The sequence below is a fragment of the Carassius auratus genome, chromosome 13, assembly GCF_003368295.1.
Source record: "Carassius auratus strain Wakin chromosome 13, ASM336829v1, whole genome shotgun sequence".
Classification (NCBI taxonomy): domain Eukaryota; kingdom Metazoa; phylum Chordata; class Actinopteri; order Cypriniformes; family Cyprinidae; genus Carassius; species Carassius auratus.
The window spans coordinates 10159168-10181284 of record NC_039255.1 but is presented as its reverse complement, the minus strand read 5'-3'; the positions used below and the strand labels follow the sequence as shown (position 1 = coordinate 10181284).

Here is a 22117-nt window from a genome sequence, read left to right as displayed (position 1 = left end):
AACCCCCTTCCCCCCTGGGGTACAGAACAGAACCATTATAAGCACACAGAATTACAATTCAGAATTACATGAGTTGTAAACAAAATGTGACAGAGACTGCTACCATTAAAGAAACTGTAAAGAAAGAACAAAGTTAGGTCGGATTACAGGTTCAGTTGGTGGAGTTGGGTTGGAGGAGGGAGTTAATTGCAAGCAGCGATGCGATGGAAGAGACACTGAATAATGGGAATTTAAATAGACCGCAGGTGATAGGCGTCAAGACTGGATTGGTACACGTCAGGAACAGCTGACTGTCAGCTGATGTAAGCGTGACTAACATGGCCTGACTGAACTAACGCGATGCTAGATTGAAAATATGAATACTGTGAATTCTGATACACTTCTGTGATCAATTGTAGAGAGGTATGTGATTTTGGATGCATCCAGTGTTTTTCAGTGAATTGGTTAAATGAACTTGACTCCATCATTGAGACAGTCGCCTAGTCTAACCTATTGCAACCCGCCGAAAGAGTCACAAACAAGAGCCAAATTAAAGGACTGGACAATTGAAATCATCCCTGAATAATACCAAAGGACTGTTTTGTCTGAGTAAGCACACACATTCTCCTTAAGTTCACGCAAATGTGCTCGCATACCCTCCCATACAAAACAGCAACTGATAAGGAACTCTTGAGAGCAGTTGAGGGAACAGTTTTATCAGTTTACATACCACCTGTCTGACTTTACAATCAAACCTCATCTGTAATTGGACAAGTTAAGTATCGAACACGCAGAATAATGAAAGAGAAAGAGAGAAAAATTAGATATGAGGTTTTTCTCACCACACCGCTCTGGGTCCATTGTTCCTGAACCTTGATGTGGTAAGCATCCCCTAGTATATAAACACACACATATATACAGACAGAAAGGATGAGGGCAAAGCATAGGGATCTTTACAGGCATCCTGTACGGCTTCAGAGATCTGAGAAATCTTCTGTGTGTTATAGATCGTAATAAAATAACCTGATGCTTTTTATGACCACATTACTTTCAAATCTCTTTGCTTTCATTCCAGTTCTGTTGATTTGACTTTCTGCATCTCAATTGAATACCGAAAAGCTAACTAAGACTTTTCATAGCAATTGTATATCATTGCTCTCTTGGTGCTTTTGATTACTCCCATTGTCCTCATTTGTAAGTCGATTTAGATAAAAGTGTCTGCTAAATGTAATATAAATGTAAATGAATACTGGGGTCATACTGGATTTGCAGACAGACTGAGATTAAAAAACAATCTGTGCCGTATATATTGGATCTGACAGGAATGCCACAGGAAACTTACGTAAAAAAAGTTGTTAGAGATTGCTTGATATGCCCTGATTATGTGTGCATCTAACCAAAGTCACAGAAGGTTCCAACTATGAAGGAACCAGCTTGTCAAACAGACACACAGGAAGTTAGTTTACTATGCAAAACTATTATCCAATCCTAGCAGTGGGCGATTACTTCCAATTCTGCAATGCGCCATGCCTATAAAAATTTCAGTTTCTTGAGCTGGCCTCAAAACCAGGGTAAAAATTTGTCTATTACTTATCATTTTGATGTTTTTGGATGTAAAAACCACACAAATGTCATAAGTGGACCTCAGACAACATAAAAAAAACATAAAAAAAGCCAGTTCATGATCCCTTTATGTGCTTGCAGTCTTTGTTCCCTGAGTTCTGTCTTTCATTGTAAGTAATGAAAATGCTTCTGGGAAATGTATCGGAGTAGAAGAATAGATTTTATTTAGGAAATGTAGTGGAGTTAAAGTGAAAGTTGACAGAAAAAATACAATTGATTTAAAATGTGTTAATCTATTTATGTATTATTTATTTAAAATGCATTTAATAATTAAAATATTATAGTTTAAAGTGAGATTTGTTCCAGAAATACGTGGATCCATTTGAAAAATACTGTACCCCCTATAAAACCCCATCGGTCACTGGCAAAACACACAAAACACCAGAATGGTGCATGTTAAAATGATACTCTTGTCTTGATAGCAGGTGATCGTTTCAGACTGGGGCGGTCTCCGCTGACCGATGCATTGTGGGGTGAGTGGTGATTCTTGTAAGCGACTCAGTTCCACCTCTGGGTTTTGTTCTTCTGGTTGGGATGAATTTTGCATCCACACCCTGTTACTTTGCAATAGACAGATTTCTGTCTCTTATGGTTTTGCTATATAGGCCACACCAAACCATTCAGCTTTTATTGAAGACAAAAGACTCCTTGTGAGCTCTGAGTGAACAATGATGTTGGGCAACACGAAACCTTCAGAAGAGTAGTTTAACACCAAACAAAACCCCTCCACCATTATATAAGGTATCTAAATATCTCATCACTGGCAATTTTTCCATGAAGTCATCTTAGCCATTTATTTAAGGATGTAAAAAAAAAAAATTAAAAATGCACTTAACAGTATTATTGTTATAAATATCCTAAATATTTATTGTCCAGTTATGACAAAGTCACTCAAGAACTGAATTCACTGGACAGCAAGAATACAACAGCATCAGAATAAACAGGCAGGACTGTGATGTTCATCAGCAATGGAAGTTAATAATAAATTCTTGAGATTTTAGATCTGTCTTCAGACAGCTGTGTGGCACTGAAATCAAGTACAAACAGAGGGCACTGCTGTTTGACCACATGCACCTGTGTGCGACACACATTCTTCTGGGCATGAGGAAAATAAATAAACCAAGCCAGCTTCTGGGATCACAGAACAGGTGTGTAAGATGTCTGTGTCTTTTAAAGTTCCAAGCCTGGGATCTGATGGAAGGGAAAAAAGAGAGAAACAAAAAGACTCTATCAACAGCTGTTCAGACCCCTCCTGTCCAGCAGGAGGCAGTGTTGCCAGAGAAATGGTGCAGGGAATAACAAGACAAAGCCACACTGAGATTAAAAAGACAATAAGGCATAGCCTGAAGGCACCAAAAGTCAGATTTTATGACTAGGTGTGACACACGCACTCATGCACATATATATTTGTACATGCTGCCATTCAAATATAGCTTCTGGCTAAGTAATATGTTTATGACAGAGTGTCTGAGACTCAGATTAATGGCCAATCTTACATTAACAAAGCAAAGACAGGTACGGACACATAGATGAAGAGCTCACAGAGAGAGATGTATGATGGATTCTAACTTTGACACAATGATCTAATCGCTTATTGCATATTGTGTACATTTAAAGATGACACACAAAGAGAAAACAAACCTTTTTTTTTCGGGATGGACAATACAACAGAAAATGTATTTCTGAAAACCTTTAGAAATGTTTTAAACTCAGGCTCTGTGTTCCCCATACAGGGACGTTTTATATTCACATTGGACAGAATGTGCCGATACAGACTCTGATTGGTCACCTGCAGGGTTCAAGTGCAGGAAACAGGCAAATGGTACAGCTACTCACTCCTTTTTATGGGTGCTTTTAGTGTAAGTGCATACATGTGCGTGTGCTTGTGTGATCTGAGAAGAAGTGCATGTCCTGGCTTGCTGGTTGACCCAGGTCAGAAATCTCAAGGAATGCATGTAACATGAAGTGGATACGTCTTTTTGATTCATTGGAATGTTTGCCTCAACCTAGCAGCCTTATTAAAGCAAAACTGTCATTCAGCAGAGCATTTCGAAACAAGCAAAGCTGATTGGTGAAGGCAAATGGAGTGATATTTGTAGAGACCCCCCCCCCCCCCCCCTTTAGTATCTGATCTCTGGTTTTTGTTCCAATGTCATTAAAACCTAATTACAATTAAATAATAGTAATAATTATATATAAATTAAAATATAAATCAAAATACCCATTAAATACAGAATTAGTTACAGCATTGTTAAAAACATATTGGATATGGCTCATTTGAACCATGTAGCTCTAAAAACCTTTGGTGCTGAGTTGCATCAGTATTAAGTGAGCAAAAAAATAAAATTAAATAAAAACCTGGAAAAAGTTAGTCACTGAAAAGTTGAAAGAAAAAAATTTGATCTAAAATTGTCACTTCTGAATTATTCAAGTAAATTGTTCTGTTTACTTATTCTATTTATTTCTATTTACTAATTATTTTATATTCAAGTCAGTGAATCAACAAATGTATTTTTTGGGGGCTTAAATCTGATAGGAACGGGAGGGGATTTTTGGCATTATGAGACTGTGATGACTGATATGTATTATTCAATTTGATTAATCAGTCATTTAAAACCTGCGTCATACACTGGAGTATTGTGAGTCTTTAATGTGTTGTGTCATACAATGTTTGTACAGAGGAATTGCTAAAGAGGCATAGCTTATATATGCCGTACAAACAGAAGCAACTAGTTGTTTTTGATTTAAAGTGAGTAGATGTGTGTCATATCCATGGCCAAAGTCTTGACAGAAAATCACAGCTGTTGAAACACACACACACACACAGACACACACACACACACACAGGGGGATAAACAGACAAACAGCACTGTCAAAGAGAGGATGTGTGTGTGTGTGTGAGTGTAAATAATGCCAAATAGAGAGAAAGAAAGAAATTGCGGGGGTTGTGTAGGCATCTTTTTATGGTGAACTTTGACCTCTTCTCAGACATCAGCAGAACCCTAAAATAATAGAAATCAGAGACAGACAGAGATAATTACACCTTTACTGATTACTACTGTACCGATTCGGTGGACACTGAAAGCTCCACTGTGTGTGTTCAACATGTTCTAGCTACATTGCCTTTTTAAATGGATCAAACAATGTTTAGAACATTAAAAAATGATTAAAAGTTTTCAAACATTTACAAAACATTGAAAAAAAAGTGCAACCATATTAATTCATACAGAGATTCCTGTTATGACAACTCTCTGAGTTTAGCATGGTTATATAAAAACAAAATTATGTCAATGTGTTTGGTCTCGGTGGAATAGATCTACTACGCTGTTGCTGCTGCAGAGAAGTACCGAGACTTGCTACTGCCAGTACATCCATGACATGTTGCATATAAGAAACTTTGCTGTCCAGCTTAACACTATGCGCACAGTGAAGTTAGCAAATATATATACATTGTAAGCTGGTGAGAGAAGACCCCAGTATCCATCTGAGCAAAATATATGATTTATATTAACTGTCATTGATATAACTTTTATACTCTTGTTGTGTATTAAAGCCATTAGGACGATAAAAAGTGTGTGACTTTTTAGACTGAATCAATCGCACACTCAGCACAGCTATGGAAAACATCAACCTAATAAATTAATAAATCGGTATGTCCTCCGAACAGTTGCAGCATTCACTGTATTTACTGTCATGAGAGATGTTAGTTTGATTGGAAAATAAGGCTTCACATCTGAAACTATTAGAAAACAAGTGGATTCAAAACTTTATAGTTACTCAGGTGTATACTTTGCTATAACTTAGTGATACAACTACCATAGTTGGCTACTAATAATGGCAACTAAAAATGTGATATTTTGTCCTACAGCACATTTCACTGTTTCTGTCTCCCACCAGTGTTAATTTACTACAGTTTTTGTATACTGTTTTAGTATTACTGATGTTTTAAGATTACATTTGACTTATTTTTAATAGTTTTATGAATAATAGCAGCCCTCTCTGCTGGTCTGTGTTTACATGCTCCAGGACAGACTCTCCAGACTGTCGATTCATTAGTAGTGGGGATTTTTTAATGACTCTTTCCACAGGTTGCATAGTCACGTCTGTGTGTGGCAACAAGCGTCTTTTTTTGTAAGTGAGTCACTGAATCTTTATTCAACTGATTCGTTCAACAACACTGATTCATTCATGATCGAAACATGGAGCTATGGGTTAAAATAACTCATCCTTGTTTGATATTAACCCTGCCACTTCAGAAGGCAATATTAGTTTTGTATCCTTCATCTGGCCTATTTCAAAGGAAAACATCAGGTTTAGATATATTTTGACCAGTTTCTGGCACAGGTCAGCATGATAAAGGTTTCCAAGAAACCCATCAAATAAAGCGGAAGTTACTGTGTTCAATTTTAGCTAAAAACTGATAAACCGTACTTCCACATCCTCTTTTCTAGTGCCTTCTTTTTTCCTGGAGAGCTACATCCACCCAACTTTGAGCAGTGAGAAACTATGTCTGATAAATATTACTGACCAGGCTATGGATGGAGAGGACTATAAAAATATAAAATGTCACTACAAGATGCAAAGGTCAGTGTTTCAATGATGTCCCACCAACTGTCACCTGCCTTTCTAGATTTATCCAGTAGACTAGTGTTGAATGAAGCATCATCACAGCTGCATTGCATATGTGTCCTAGATTCAAACTGATATTTTGAGGGGTTCGAGGAAGCCCTCCATCTTAATGAATGGATTTGAGATGAGAATGCACTTTAAAAGACTCCATGTGTTTGGTGCTTGGGTCAATCTCAAAGTAAAAGGTGCCACAGCTGCTAATGTGTAAAGGTTTATGCTGCCGTTTTTGCAGTGGTAAGACTTACGGTGAGTGGGAATTGCCAGCAATGTTATAACAATGCTTGAATTATGATATGATATGAATTATGATATGACGTAATTCTTTTTTTTTTCTTTATCTGATTAGATTCATCAGGTATGATAATACAGTCACGTCAAACCTATTTAATCATATAACAATGCAAAATAACTTAATAAATGCTGATAATGCATGACAGATCCCTTTGTTTTTAATTTAAAAAGGAGACAAAAGCTATGTTGACATTCCAGCCTGTCAATTCTGCCTGACGTTACTAAAAACTAACCTGCACAGTAGAGGAGGCCCAATGTAAGCCTAAACTAAACATTTCTACTACTATTGCAAATAATTCGTAGGTCTCCAAGCACCATGTACTCAAGTTCCATGAAAACATGTGAGGGGTGTAAGAATGATAATCAATGCATTATTTGATAAGATAGCAAGTGCTGATTTGAAAACTCCAGCGATGAAATTCTGAGAAACATAAATGTCATGTTTTAGAGCCTTTTTAGATTTTAAGCTCTTTTCCGAAGAGTGCATTCATTTGCAGGGATGATCCTTGCCTTGTCTCTTGCCATAAGAAAAAAAAAAAAAAGTATTGTAAGGTCCAGATTTGTTACTCACCTCACTGCTGCTTGCAGGGCTTGAGTTTAATGTGTATTTATTGGGCTGATTATGCTTTGTGAATTACAGGTATACTCAGTTAAAAAAACGAACAAATCTGTGCTGCATATGCTGTCACTTTTTTATTTTAATTAATCCTTGCTGATGAAAGTATTAATAATTTTAAAAAATCATTAAAAAAAAATATGTATATTTTCCCTCAAAGCTGTAGAAAAAAAAATTGTGTAATTAATTTTTTGAATCAAATACAAATTTCTGTACTATTTTTCATTTCAATATTTGTTTAATTTTTCTTAGGCGAAAATGTTTAATAAACCTATATCTCTAGTTTTTTTTTCTTTAACCCCTGTTCATTTGCTTTCTGTGGATTATGGTCATGGAAACAGTTTCCGATCAAACGTCACACCCTGAGTAAATTCCTCTCGTGACGCATTATGAATGAAAACACACTTGTTCCTTTTCTCAAACACTCCCTACTTGCATGCAAAGTGCACAAACAGACAAAAAGAATGAACAGTCTTTTGTTTTGTTTTTTGGTTGGTTTCAGAATATGGATATTGCGTCATATCTCAAATTAAAACAGATTTTTCCCTTTTTTTTCAATCATTAGCCTATTTACATAATCTTTCAGAAAAATCCTTTCGAGTTGTGTGTGGGACCATGTCTGTCAGTGGGTGACCATCAGCTCAACTCCCTGCTGAGTTAATGGTTTTGCCAACTCTCTTTGCACTCTCTGGGAGTAATGAAAAGGCTGGATTTTTCTTGGTGACTTTTGATGAGTTTATGAGTCTATTTTTACTCATTTGCTCAGAACTAGGACATATTGTATACACCAATATTGCATGTACCATTTACTACTGTTCTTATTTTAGTTAGCTTATTGTTGATTGGATGGTGAAATGCAGAGTTGTAACACGTAACAGACACAAATGAGGGGTGGCAACATTTCAGATGCAACACTCAATGTGTCACTACATTAATATCACAGTGGCCCACCATTAGTGGTCACTTTAATGGGTCAGTTCCCTTTGAACTGATCTGCGTCCTCTAAGGATCCCTCTCAGGTGACGCATTCCGCAGTTACCAGTAATAATTCACGCAGCAGTGTGTGTTTATCTATGTGTGTTGGATGGTTTATTTTAGGACTGGCTCCATTACCAAGGCTGGGAAAAGTCTGCGTCTCATTGAGGGAGACAGTAGTCTGTCACACCTATTAACACACGCGCATGCATACACACACACAATCCCAGGCTACACCCCACAGCCTAGGGCCAGTTCCCAGACTCTGCTGGTGTGTTACCATCCTACAGAAGCTGGTTAATGACAGTAACTAATGAAGACATGACCAAATGAAGACTCACGATAAATCAATAAACCACTATAAAACTCTCATCTGAGATGCACAACCTCACACACACTTCCATGACTCCAGGGATAAACACTTGGGTAAATGATGACATCATGAAAGTGTATCCAGCATCAGTAGAGATAGAGAGATAGAGAGAGAGAGAGAGAGTGAGTATGTGTGTGTGTGTGCGTGTGTGTGTGTGTGTGTGTGTGTGTGCGTGTGTGTGTGTGAATATACCGGAATGCAAACTGATTATACAATTTTGATTTAATTCTCCTAGCTTCCATATGGGTTATTTGTACTATACAAATGAAGAATTTCACCCTTAAATCAGTATGTAAATATCAACTGATCAGATGTTTGCAGGTGGAAACATTGTTATTTTAGTTTTATTTAAATAAAAAGCTTAGTCAATGCCACAGTCTTTGCCATTTTTAATTCTTGTGTCTGTGTAATAAAAAAAACATTCTCTAATGGCAGGTAATGTAACGTTGCACCTTCATTTGAGTGATTTAGTGAGGTTAATGAGTTTTCTTTGAAGAAACACATACATGCATATGTTCAGTGATCAGAAGTGGAACAGCTGAGGAATGACTGGACTCATCTGAGAGCAACAGCTGCAACCTAACTACTCCCAGAGATATGAGAAAACAGATATATGGGCACAGACACTAACACACAGACACACACTACACTAACAAGTGACTCAATACAAGTGGTTATAGATCTGCAGCATGCATAGGAGGGACATTTATTTCCAAATATCTTTTCTTAATTTCAAACATCAGAACAGCATAGCTGTGGCTTCAAGGGTCATGGCCAGATTTCCGGTGTTGGTGGAGTTATTGTGCACACACAATCTGATTTCAGTTTCAGAGGGACCACAGATGCATGGATATGTGCTGTAGGTAAATATGTCTGTATGGAGGAAATTGACAAAGCTGCCAGTGTGTGATGAAATACACCATTTATTACAAATGCACTTTGTATCTAAACCATCTACTCTGCTGCTTTCTCACTAATTCACTCTTGACACTTAAAGAAGTAGCCTGGAGCATTAACCAGTTTAATGCTTATAACAAGGGCAATTAAGATGCATCGTAGTTTCTCAGTCTGAAGGTTTTTGACACTGAACCTGCAGCCCACACAAAGATAAATGGATGCATTGCAATGCATTCATAATTTTCCATAAATATGTTTGCATATAGACAAATGGACTAAAGGTAGGAGAACAAGCAATCTAACATTTGCTGTAACATAATACTTGATTTGAAAAAGCACACACACTCATGGTTTGTTTATGTAAATGAGTAATGGTTCATTGATAGGTTGACAGGGCAGCTGTCTGTATGACAACGGACAGCTGCGTTGGTAAAGACAGCTGAACGATCGCTCAGACACATGCATGTGCTCATAGACACACACTGCTCTTTACTTGTTTGGTTTACAAAAACAAATTAACATGCACCTTATCATACAGTACATGAGTAAAGGGTAAAGACTTAATTTTTTTAAGGCAACTATAATGAAGCTTGTGAACAAGTTGTTAATGAACCAACCCTATACATTACTGAAAACTGTAGTTAATGTTTTTTCATTTAATGAACAATATAATGCAAGTATTGAGACTAGCCTCATCTTGCTTGCTGATTTAATGTTATATATATTGTATAGCGCTTTATACAATACTGGTTGTGTCAAAGCAACTTTACAGTGTCTAACAGGAAAATATGAGTGTTGAATAGCAAACTATTCATCTTGCTTTTCTTTTCTGCATACTGTAAGGGTGGATCCACCCTAAAATGGAAAAAAAGAAAGGAAGAATTGCTTAGCTCGTATTTATTATCCGGGATAGCACTGGATGAGATCTTAATTGTGTCAGTATAAAGGTAAACCTTGGGAGAAACCAGGTTCAGGTGGGGGCCAGTTCTCCTCTGGCCAGACAAAACCAGCATTGCATGTTTTAATTACAGGCTGCAACACTATATATATATATATATATATATATATATATATATATATATATATATATATATAATTTGTTCAGCATAACATTATCTGTTTGAACAAACATCTTCTAGTTTCATTGTACAAACCTAAATTAATTGCATGCAAACATTTTTCACAATTTTATTGCATTTAACAAGTTTGTTTAATTGCATACAGAAGTTACATTTTATCTCAGTCGTGTTCTCCAGACAAGGGCATTTTCTATAAATATCACTAACCCTGAGCCTTTAATCACTACACATCATCATCTGTGAGTAACTTTTACACCTGGTCTTGAATCACACAGATTCAGACCCAACCCCCTGATAGAGTGAAGATAGAGTGGTATGCTTTAACAATGTTATGAATAGAGCTTCAGTTAAGAGCTGATCTTTGATCAGTTTTTCCCATTATCTAGCTAATCTACTCCATTACACATATGGCAACTGTGCAGGCCTCATTTAGGAAATGACCTTTGATGGAAAAGACTTGTGTTTGAGACTATGTTGTAGCTGCACCCTCAGCACTATAGTAATTAAGTGGAGACAAGTGAAGAGAAGAGGGTCAGAGATGGTAAAGCGCAGACTAATAAAAAAAAAGATTAATTTGTTTTATGATAATTTTGTTATGTTTCATTTTACTGTTCAATTCACTTAAATAGGGTTGAGTGAGTGCTATTTATTTATTTTTTGTTGCTATAAATCGATCAGTAATTATGGAGCATGATCTGAACCAGGAGTGTAAAATGAAGATTTTATTTAGTGTTCACTTCTATTTATGTACACAGATGTAGCAGAATCTTTTGCTTTTGGCTTTTTGACCAATAGAGGATGTAAGTCTACAAAGAATACAGACGTCAAAGTTGCATGTTGCATAAAAGTAGATTAGACAGTATATTTGAAGATACATTGAGTGTATTATTTATCATTTACTATTTTTTAGAACTAGAATGTGACATTATATCCTGTTGCAAAAATGTATTGAAAGTTCAGAAGAAATCATCATTCATCTTCTCAAAGTGAAATGTTACCGCACTTTTAATGAGACATCTGTGCAGCAGTGGGACGTCCAGGAGGAAGATTGAGACATGATACCACATGAATGCCTGTATTACCAATCTTTTAGAAAGAGAGAGCCAGGAATAGCCAAGTAAGTAAAAATGTGCGTGCATACATGAGTGTCAAAAAAGCTAATTGTTTAACTTGTTTTTCTTTTCTGCATTACTGTAAGGATGCATCCACCCTAAAATAGAGAAAAAGAAAGGAGGAATTGCTTAACTTGTATTTATTATCTTGGATAGCACTGGATATGAGATCTTAATCATGTCAGTAGAAAGGTGAATGTAACACCCTCTGTGTCAGGGCCTGGAATAACACAGGTCCTTTCTTGCCCCAACATCAAATGAAAATCACTCCAGCAGTCTTTTTTTTTTTTCAAATAGAAATTTAATTCAGGGTGTGGCGCGTACGTGTGCATGTTAAATGAGATCTATGCTGCTACATGATTTTTGCAAGCACAGATCAACTGAACACACACATGCATGGATGCTTTTGCAAAGTTTACGCTCATGCCTGAAAAGACCTTTGTGATTTGAAAGATTTCAGTCACAAAGATTGTTATTCAGTTTGGACAGAATTTAAGTTACGTTACATAATTTAAGTCGGTTTACATCGAGATTTAATCTGTCTTAGGTCACATGCTTCTTATACTCTGAGGCGTGATAAATTGCTGAGATATGCTAGAAACGTTGGTGGCATCTTCTGTAATAGTCCTGGAGAATGATTTAGACATGCATGGTTGTTCATATATGGAACAAGGTAAGAGGGCAGATCAAAACATGCCCAAGAATGGGGAGCAGGAATTGAATGATTAATCAGTGTTATAGTACAATCACTGTCCTTCAGCTGCTCAGAAACTCACACCTGAAATGCCCAACTATTTGCGGTTGATGCAAATAGTGTTTTTTTAGGGCTGCTATTTAACATTTGTACAGTATTTCACTATTTGGTTTTAAACCACAGTTAGTAATGAAAGTTTTAGGATGAGAGGAGTTTCAGTTGGCAGCTGCTGTAGTTTTCTTCCAGCACTAGCTGAATGAAGTTAATTTGCGAGCAAGAGGAATTCTGGGATGTGTACAGTGCCAGCATGAAGTCTTAAACCCACAGAGGGTCTTTAGCAGCTGTTTCCACAAACAATTAAGGTATTGAGACAAGTGAAATACAGGCGTCGACTCATCTTTAGTCTCCCACTGGAAATCCAAGCATGGATCCATCATGTGTTTCATACACTGTTCTGCATTTAAAATAAAATACCCACCACTTCAATGCTTTCTTTTTTGTAATGTTCAGAGTTTAGCTTTTATCTGGAAATGGTTTGCTGGTTATCAACATTTTGTGTGCTGTGTTTGAGCATGTATAGAATTTATTTATATTTTAAATTAAAAGTACTGACTATAAATTAAGATCAGGTATAAAATAAGGCATGAATGCCAAAAAAAAACAATATGCACTAAATGGCACAAAAGCTCTTTTAAATGGGAATAATATTTTTTTCCACACTGTGAACATACTGTATTGCTGGGATGTTATAGGTTCCCAGCATACATTGCAGGATTAATATATTTTGTGGTTACGGTTATACAGATTTACTTTAAACTTTTGTTGTTTTGTAATTGTAATGGTTTGTTATTTGATGTGTTGTGATGTAAACAAACTATTTGGCTGAAGGAGGCATCTTGCTTTTAGTGAATGTACAAATTCAAAATGAGAAAATAAAATGTTATAGGACATTTATGCATCATATTGCCCTTTGTAGCATTTTCAGTTTACCCAACTCAATTTTGAGTTATGACAAATTCAAAGCAAAGTCAGTTTACAGCATATTTTCTGATTTAATTTCTTCCCTCTTTATCATTCTCTCTCAGCTTATAAAACAGAAATGTGAGGTTCACCTCAAGTTGAGGAGCTGGAGGCTGTTGGCAGTACAAATGTGTTCACTAAATTCTTTTCTTTATGTCTGTGCATGCAGCTCAGATTTTAAACTCTACAGTTTAGCATGGAGCTAACATCCAACAAATCAAAGCATGCTCACTCATACATTCATGCCAAAGAACCTACATGTAAACCTTCTACTGTTGACATTGAAGTATAAATTACAGTATGGCAAGAAAAACACACTCCTGAAAAAGACACTTTTCCACTACCACAGACGTGTTACAGGATAAAGTAATTTCAGCCCAGAGTTCAGACCAAGGGCACCAGGCCACCTAACAGAACCTGACAGTGCAAAATCAGAGACTGGGGCTCTCCAGCTCCAGTTCTGGAGAGCTAGTGTCCTGTAGTACCAATCCTAATTTAACCCAATTTATTTGCAATCAGTTCCAAAAACATTAATTTCAGGTGTTTTTGGTTGGGTTAGTGCTAAACTCAGAAGGACACTGGCCTTCCAGAACTGGAATTGAGGAGCCCTTGATGTTGAACAGTGGTTCCCACTAATAGTTAAATTAAAAAATATACTGCAGGGCTGTCCTAAGAATGGTGCAAGGAGCAACCCCAGCTTGGGACAGCCCTGATATACTTTAATATAAAACAACTCTCAAATGTAATTTCATTTATAGAGCCCAATAGCCCCTGTTACTTTCATTCTATGTGAAACAAGCATGAACATCTTATTTTTTGACAAAATATTTTCGGGGTAAACTATAGTACCAATCAAAAGTTGTTGTTTTTTTCATTTTTTTGAAAGCACGCAACCCGATCTCATGACAATTCGTCCTTTTTGACGATGTGGCTTATTCATATGAATTCGTACAACCACACTCGTACAAATTCATGAGATTTTTGCCAAATCGTACATATTTTACGAGTTGCACAATTCGTGTGATTTTGTACGAATGACCTACACCTAACCCCGCCCCTAAACCTAACCGTCACTGGAATTTAGACAAATCGTATAAAATCGTACGAATGAGGTCGTACAAATTCGTAAGAATAAGCCACCTCGTAAAATACGTACGAATTGGTCGTGAGATAGTATTGAAGCATGTCTCTTATGCTCACCAGGACTGCCAATTATTTAATAAATATACAGGAAAAACTGATATATTATTGCAAACTAACTCTTATCTTAATATATTTTAAAAGCTAATTTATTCCTGTGATGGCAAAGCTGAATTTTCACCAGTCATTACTCCAGTCTTCAGTGTCACATGATCCTTCAGAAATCATTCAAGAAACTTCTCAATACTTTTCTTATTGTTATCAATGTTGAAATCAGTTGTGTTGCTTAATTTTGTTTTCATCTTTACTGGTTGTTTGTCAATGCTTTACAGCCTTATCCTCCAGAAAGATCCGGTAATCCAAGGTGAATAGTTTTGAAAAGAAATGGAGGAATTTTTTATGTGGGTGTGTCTTTCTTTTCCTTGGGAAATTGAAGCCCTGAGACCCGGGATGAGTTAGAACAGGTTAATCTTTAAGAGAGATGATACACATCGTTACTCTGACTGAGTCAAAACAAAACCTACATTATGTTATCAGTCACGTCAACTCCATGAGGATTTGTCTCTAGCTCTGTGGATTTCACTGTCATGCATGATGTCAGCAGGTGACAGATGAGGTGCGAGCTTGTGTTTTCGGGTCTTCTTTTAAATATAAAAAAGAAATGAAGACATCACAAATGTAAAACTGTAAACCTCATAGGTACAAAAGTCTTTAATAAATACTTGTTGGGAAAATCAGACAGATTTAACAAATGAAATGCCAGATTCAGTACGACCATCAGTGCATGCAGAACAAATCAAAGCCAGTAATGATATGGACTTTCTTTCATGTTATGGTAGTGTTTCAATTCCTTTATATTATAATAATGAAACTTTCTTAGAGGAGAGACATGATTCAGAATGTAAATCTGATTTACTGTCACATTTCACTAAATAAAACACGAAAATGAAAAAACAAATTGTTCCCTTCATTCAGCCACAGCAACATGCACTGATAAAATTTTTCTCACCTTCCAAAAAAACCGTAATTGCATTTTATTTGACCCCAATCAAATATGACAGAACAGGAAAAATACCCCAGCCACCCCAAACAAGGGAGGATTTCACATAACATAAATCTTTACTCATATTGTTCTTTTGGAAAATGGTATTATAGTAATATAGTACCATTTAAAAAATATATATAATCTGATATTCAACACAATACTCAGAAGATACACTTTGAACTCAAGTGTTTTCTGTCTTTGACGTGGGTCAATACTCTGGTCCATTTGTGGTTCATTTTGAATTGTAGCATAATGACAAGCAATGGTGCAATGAAAACATTAAGAAAATAAAAATCTTCCAAAGACTTCCAACTTAACACCCTGACAGTCTGGGACGCTAATATAAACACAATTATATCAGGACTGACACTGGCTTGAAAATGCAAGTGTTGGACTTTTCTAAAGGAAAAGAAAAGTGCCACTCAAACATGCAGCATAGTTCTTTGAAGTCTTTGAGTCTTTCTACTGTGAAGTACTGTAGACCTTCAGAAGAAGTCAGCTTTTGATCAGTGGCAAAACATTCTTTCAGCAAGGTCAACGTGTCCAATCCTTAGTCGACATTCATTAGGAAAGTCATAAAAACAACACAGATAATCTATTCTAACATGAAAATAGATCTATCATTTAAAGTATTTCTTATTATGTCCCCACAGATAGACTACCAACCTGTGGCCATTCTCCATATTTATATATAAAACATTTTCTGACTAACATAAATAAAAGGAATGACATTGTTGAAAAAGAGAGCGACTGAAGGAGAGAATAAGAAAAAGTAATAATTCTATGACAATGATAAAAAAAGGTGTCACATAATTTACTAAACTCAAATATACACAGCTATGTCTATTTACATATGTACATACGAATATTTTTCAATTTAATTAATTATCTCTCAGTGATTGAAGAACTAAAATCATTGTTCCTGTGTTTTGGGACAACACAATAGTGTGTTGACTGAAGTGGCCCTTGATTCTTTACATCATGACTATTCTGTTTATATGGCTAGCATGTGAAAAAAACTAAAGCAATCATTTATAACCATCAAGAGCAGAATACTCTTACTGTCTGGACTGAGTACAAATTCCCAAAGAAGGTAAATTTCAATATAAAAAAGTAAGCTTTTTATACTTAACAGTTTACCCAAAACTGTTTACTCACCCATATGTATCTGTTCATATATCTGTTTAACAAAAATGAATGAGGACTGAGGCTGTCGAGCTCTGTAATTATGAAATATGTTTTGAAAATCTGACGTCATACAACAGATTTGTGAGAAGGACAATCTTCAGTCTTTATTCACATAATATCTTCCTATCTGCCCTTGATCTCCTTGATGAGAGCGCTAGAGATTGTCTGATTCATGAACAAATGATTCACTTTTTCAATTAATCAGTTGATCCAGTTTAACTCCGAATGGGCTGGTTTTCAAACTCAATGACAATGGTTAAAAGCCCAACAGCAGGTAAGATATTAGTGAATAATAATTATGCAAGTTTTGGTCTGTTCATCACACAAAGCTAACATATGGCTCCAGATGACTTGTGATATAACTTAGCAATTTTATGATACTCTTATGATACTTTTCATCCCTTATGAAGCTTGAAATCTCCAAAGTTTTGTCTGACTTCCTACACTTTTATGTAACTTTGTGTTACACAAAAGAAAAAAACTCATACAGGTTTGGAATGACATGAGGGTGAGTATTAAATGATAACAGAATCTTCCTTTGGGTGAACTATTCATTTAAGAGCAACATTATAAAAAAAAAAAAAACACAAGGTAAGCGCTATCATGACGGTTGAGTGAGGCACTTGTGTATATATACTGTACCTCTGGAAGATTTAACGGCTTCTAACACTTAACTTTGGGCAGGTCTGGACATAATCAAAAACACCTTAAAGCTGCCTATCGTTGATTCCTCCTCAGCCCCAAGGGTCAAAGGTCTCGCCACAGTTCACAAACATAATCTTAAAGTTCAGCTTTGTGTAAAAATGTCCTTCTTTTCAAGGAAAGTGAGTGCAAGCGTAAAAAAAAAAAAAGGATTTTGAAAACCATTCTTTGAATTTCGCATTTGCTGCATTTTCGTGACACAAATCTCTGTTTCATTTGACTACACAATGAAAAAAGAATGAAAAGCCCGGCAGCTTTCAGATCAGACAGCAAAAAAATACTTATCCAAAATATTTTTCCAGTTCGTCTGCTATTTTCATACGTAATGATCTTTTGTGTGCTCGCTTAATCGCTCGTTCACATTGTTCTTGCAGCGGTTGTCTTTGCTGCTGTAGTGTGTCCTCTTTGGCTGATTTTGGGCTGTAGTGGGAATAGTGTACACTGTGTCCACTTTAGTGTATGCAAGAGATGAGCACTTATGCAGAACCAGCCCTCTTTCGCTCTCTTCATCTCCCTCTTCCTCTTCTTCCTCTCGCTCAGCTCCGTCTCCAATCCGATCCAGAGGGTAAAACAGGTTCTTGTTCTCCTGCAGCGGGTCTGTGTTGTCTTTGTAAGGTGTGTGAGTGCTCAGTAGTGTCCCGCGCTGGTTGTTGATGCTCTCCTCCATCTGCGTGTCCTCTCTTTGTCTAGCTTTCCTGTGTCTTCTGAACCACCACACGCAGACGATGACACATGAGAGCCATAATACCACAAACAGCACACACAGCAATGGGATGAGGTAACCTGTAGAGAGAGACACACACGAAAAAAACATATTCACTACCATTCAAACATTTTGTGTAAACAAGATTTTTTAATTTTTAATTTTAAGAAATTAATATTTTATCAAAATAAAAAGTAAAAAATTATGTATAGCAGTTTCCCTAAAAAAAAAAAAAAAAAAAAAAGATAAATGAATTAAGCAGCACAACTGTTTTCAACACTCATATATAATATAACATAAGCAATTTTAGATTGATTTCTGAAGGATCATGAGACACTGAAGCCTGGAGGAAAGGCTGCTGAAAATTCAGCTTTGCCAAATTAATTTTTTTAAATAAATTAAAATAGAAAACATCTTACCAACCTCAAACTTTTTGATTATTATTGTTATTATACTATATACATTTAAATAATTTTACGACTAAACTATAGTTTAAATAATAATTATTATGTTAATCGATTTATGTTATGATGTCTAAAAGAGACACATCTGACTCACCGACTTGAGGACGCGGGTCCTGAGATTCAACTCTGACCTCTCTCACAGCCAACAGCAATGTGCTGTTGTGAGGTTTGGACAGAACATCAATGATGGAGTGGACTACATCCTGTATCTGAGCTCGTCCCTCAACAACGGTGTTTTGCTCATATGACTGCGAAAATCAAAAAGAAAAAGAGCAAATGAAAATTTACAAAGACTCAAGCCCTTTCTTAGATGTATAGTCCTGTTGTTTTACTTACATTTACATAATTATCTCACTTACAACAACAACAGAGTCAATGTAATGATATTTGGCCCTTAAAATTTGGCCCAGTACACAATGGTGGAATATTAGTCAAATAAAAAAAAAGCTAAGAGCCAAATTGGAAGAGACACAGCACACACAACCTCACTACTGAAACAGGCAGACACAGGAATAAAAATTACGACATCCAGGAACATTTAAACCACAAAAATAAAACAGATAAAACAAACATTTCATCATGTAGCGAGCAATGAGAAAGTCCCTGTCCTATTAGGATAACTAACAAGGGAAAATCTCATTTGAATCTGGAAATACAGTTTTGTGAAGTAATAATATTACTTTTTTATTCACTTTGGTTTTATAAGAAAGCATACTTAAATAAAAAACCTGAAAAAAGGAAAAGTACAGTCAGAGAAAAGGGAAGGAGGAATGATGGAGACATACTGGAATGACAAAGATAGAAAGAGAGCATAAAATAGGAGGAAAGGAATTTAGATTGAGGAAGGAAAAAAGAAATGAAAGAACTTAGACCTGACTGGGCAAGTTATTCACCTTTCCCTTAAATTTCATTGCCAGCCACATGTAATTTGTCTTTGGTAATAAGGTATAACCACCCTGGAGTTCATGGGGGACATCCCAATGCTGGGCTTCAGAACAAAGCACAGTCTTTTGAGAGCTCACACCATAAAAGGTTCCTGCTTCTTTTCCAGAAAACTCTCAATGTTATAACATAAATCTTAACAGCATTACAACATCACAGAAAGAGAAGAACTAAGATTCTGGCCATTAAGGGCTTAAGGTAGTAGAAGACCAGACCTTTCCCCAAGAGTCTGCATTACTTCAGCAGTGGTCTCAGAAAGAGTGAAGGAGATAAAGAGAGAAAGACCAGAGTGTGTAGAGCACACTCTATTTTAGAGTAAATCCTTTTATGAGATCCGCAGACATAAATGTCACCACAGTTGTGTTTGTCAGCATGAAACTTGCGGACTTGGTTTTCTTGAAGGCCCAACTTTTTTAAGTAAAACGTTTTCATTTGTTGCCATTTAAAAAAAGCATCTAATAAAAAAAATTATGATCTGACAAGAAAACTCGGGTGACAAGAAGTGTTTTTATGTTATATGTCAAGATTTGTTCCTTTTTTCTTAGCGGCTCTGAGACTGAACATGAGTACTGGTACTGAGCAGATGAGGTAATCTTAATGACTGATGATTAAAGAAAGTTAGCTCACCATAGCAACCTCCACTGCATTTCGGCTGGAAGGTGATTGGTCACAAAGAATGTAAAGGGTGTGGTCCTTGGCCAGGGTTCGTGTGATTGGCAGATATGTTAGCTGCCTGCAGACACCTTCAGCAGTAGTGCCCTGTTAAACAAGTCCAAAACACTTTGATTGGAAAAATCAATTGTATCTGAAATAAAGAGCTTCATCTATCTGTCTTTCTGTACCTGCGGGACACTGTCAGAGTCAAATACAAGCGTGACACGAGCACAGTTGTTATCTAGGTAGCCATTGTTGGGAAGGCAGAGGGTGCTGAAGGGCTGTAGATGTTCACGAGTGGAGCAAACACCCAGATGATGGCATGGTGGATGAAGGCAAGACAGGAAATTATGCTCTACACACTCCTGTCCTAGTGGACACACGGGGCGCTGTTGCTCATCAGAGTCGGACTGCAACAAGCAGGGCTGACGACCACAATGCACCTGTTGTGACAATTAAAAAAATCTTAAATTTAAATTTATATCTACATAGAGCTAAATAATAAATAAAAATAATAATGAAAAAAAAAAAAAAATAATTGTAACATAAGTTGCGGGTTCGAGTCTCAATACAAGTGTATACAAGTGTACAAGTGTAATAATACAAATATATATATATATATATATATATATATATATATATATATATATATATATATATATATATATATATATATATATAATGTTATGTTTGTGAGATTAAACAAAATTGAACAAAATTATTTCATTAATGAATTTTCACCTTTTCAACTTATTTTACACTGCATGTGACTGCAATTGGTAGTACAGTAGTACAGTAGCACAGTGTGAGGTAGATTGCTGGACTCACTTTAGTACATCTGATGTTTCCGTTCATGCACTGACAGCTGTTGCACTCATCCTCCCAGCGATCACCATGATGAACCTGCAACCCAGAGCGATCGCATGCCTTTCCAACGCCAATAACTACAGATGAAGAGGAACACAGTGAAAGAAAGAGAGATCAGATCATGAACATTTCAAGTGTTTAAAGGTTGGAAGTTATTATTATTATTAAAACTTCTGTTCAGCAGGGATTTATTAACTTGATCAAAAGCAGTGAAGACGTTTATAATGTTTAAAATAAATGCTGTTCTTTTAAACTTTCTATCAATCAAAAAATCCTAAATAACAATATTTTGGTTTGTACAATATTGATTTAGAACAAGCACAAAATCAGCGTATTAGAATAATTTCTGAAGGATCATGTTACACTGAAGACTGATCTCAGCTTTGCCACCATATAAATAAATTACATATTAATATAGAAAGAATAATTTAAAATTGTAAAAAATATTTCACAGTATTACTGTTTTCGCTGTATTTTTTATCAAATAAATGCAGTGATATGGAGCAGGGACCTCCATTATATACTGTACATAACTGAATGTTGCAATGTAAGCCCGTCCTACAATAATCTGCATCAAATAATAAAATGCCATCCCATCAATTTTCAATAAATAAATAATCATAACATTTTACTTAATGCATTTTAATTTGGAAGGGACAATGAAACATTTAGCTGCATACATTTCGCTGTTTTTGTTTGTTTGTTTCAATGCATATTTAAAAAAAATAATAATTCCCACACAAAAGTTGTCAGATCCCATGCAGTACCACATCAGGCCCCTGTTGAAGCCACTGAAACAGGCAATTTAGTCTAGTCCAGTTTTGTTTGGCCAAAGTTAAGGTGGACTCACATGACAGTAGACAGAAAATATTTTCAACACTTCATTTCTCATAATGCAAAGGAGAAGGGTGGTCTGTCAGTGGCAACTCACACTCCTGGCAGCGTGGTCCAGCTCGTCCCATGGGGCAAAGACAGTGATATCCATTAATCTCATCCACACATGTGGCTCCATACGAACAGGGAGAGGACTGACACTCATCTATGTCTAAGATCGAGTGAGTGAAAGAAGTAGAGTGTAAGTCTGAATGTACCAAAAGCAGCATCGGATCTATTCTTCTGTATTG

At 36.2% G+C, this 22117-nt stretch overlaps 1 protein-coding gene across 2 annotated transcripts in view; it reads right to left on the bottom strand.

Moving 5' to 3' along the window:
* Positions 1-15109: 15109 nt before the first annotated feature.
* Positions 15110-22117, bottom strand: part of LOC113112606 (protein jagged-2-like) — a 32966-nt gene continuing 25958 nt past the window's right edge. For both annotated transcript variants that reach the window (XM_026278319.1, XM_026278320.1), the window contains 6 exons: positions 21925-22038; positions 20955-21070; positions 20315-20569; positions 20100-20231; positions 18625-18778; positions 15110-18146 (listed from right to left, as the gene is read on the bottom strand). In XM_026278319.1, the coding sequence (XP_026134104.1) occupies positions 17680-18146; positions 18625-18778; positions 20100-20231; positions 20315-20569; positions 20955-21070; positions 21925-22038 (1238 nt within the window). In that variant the 3' untranslated portion in view covers positions 15110-17679. The remainder of the gene's footprint in view (positions 18147-18624; positions 18779-20099; positions 20232-20314; positions 20570-20954; positions 21071-21924; positions 22039-22117) is intronic.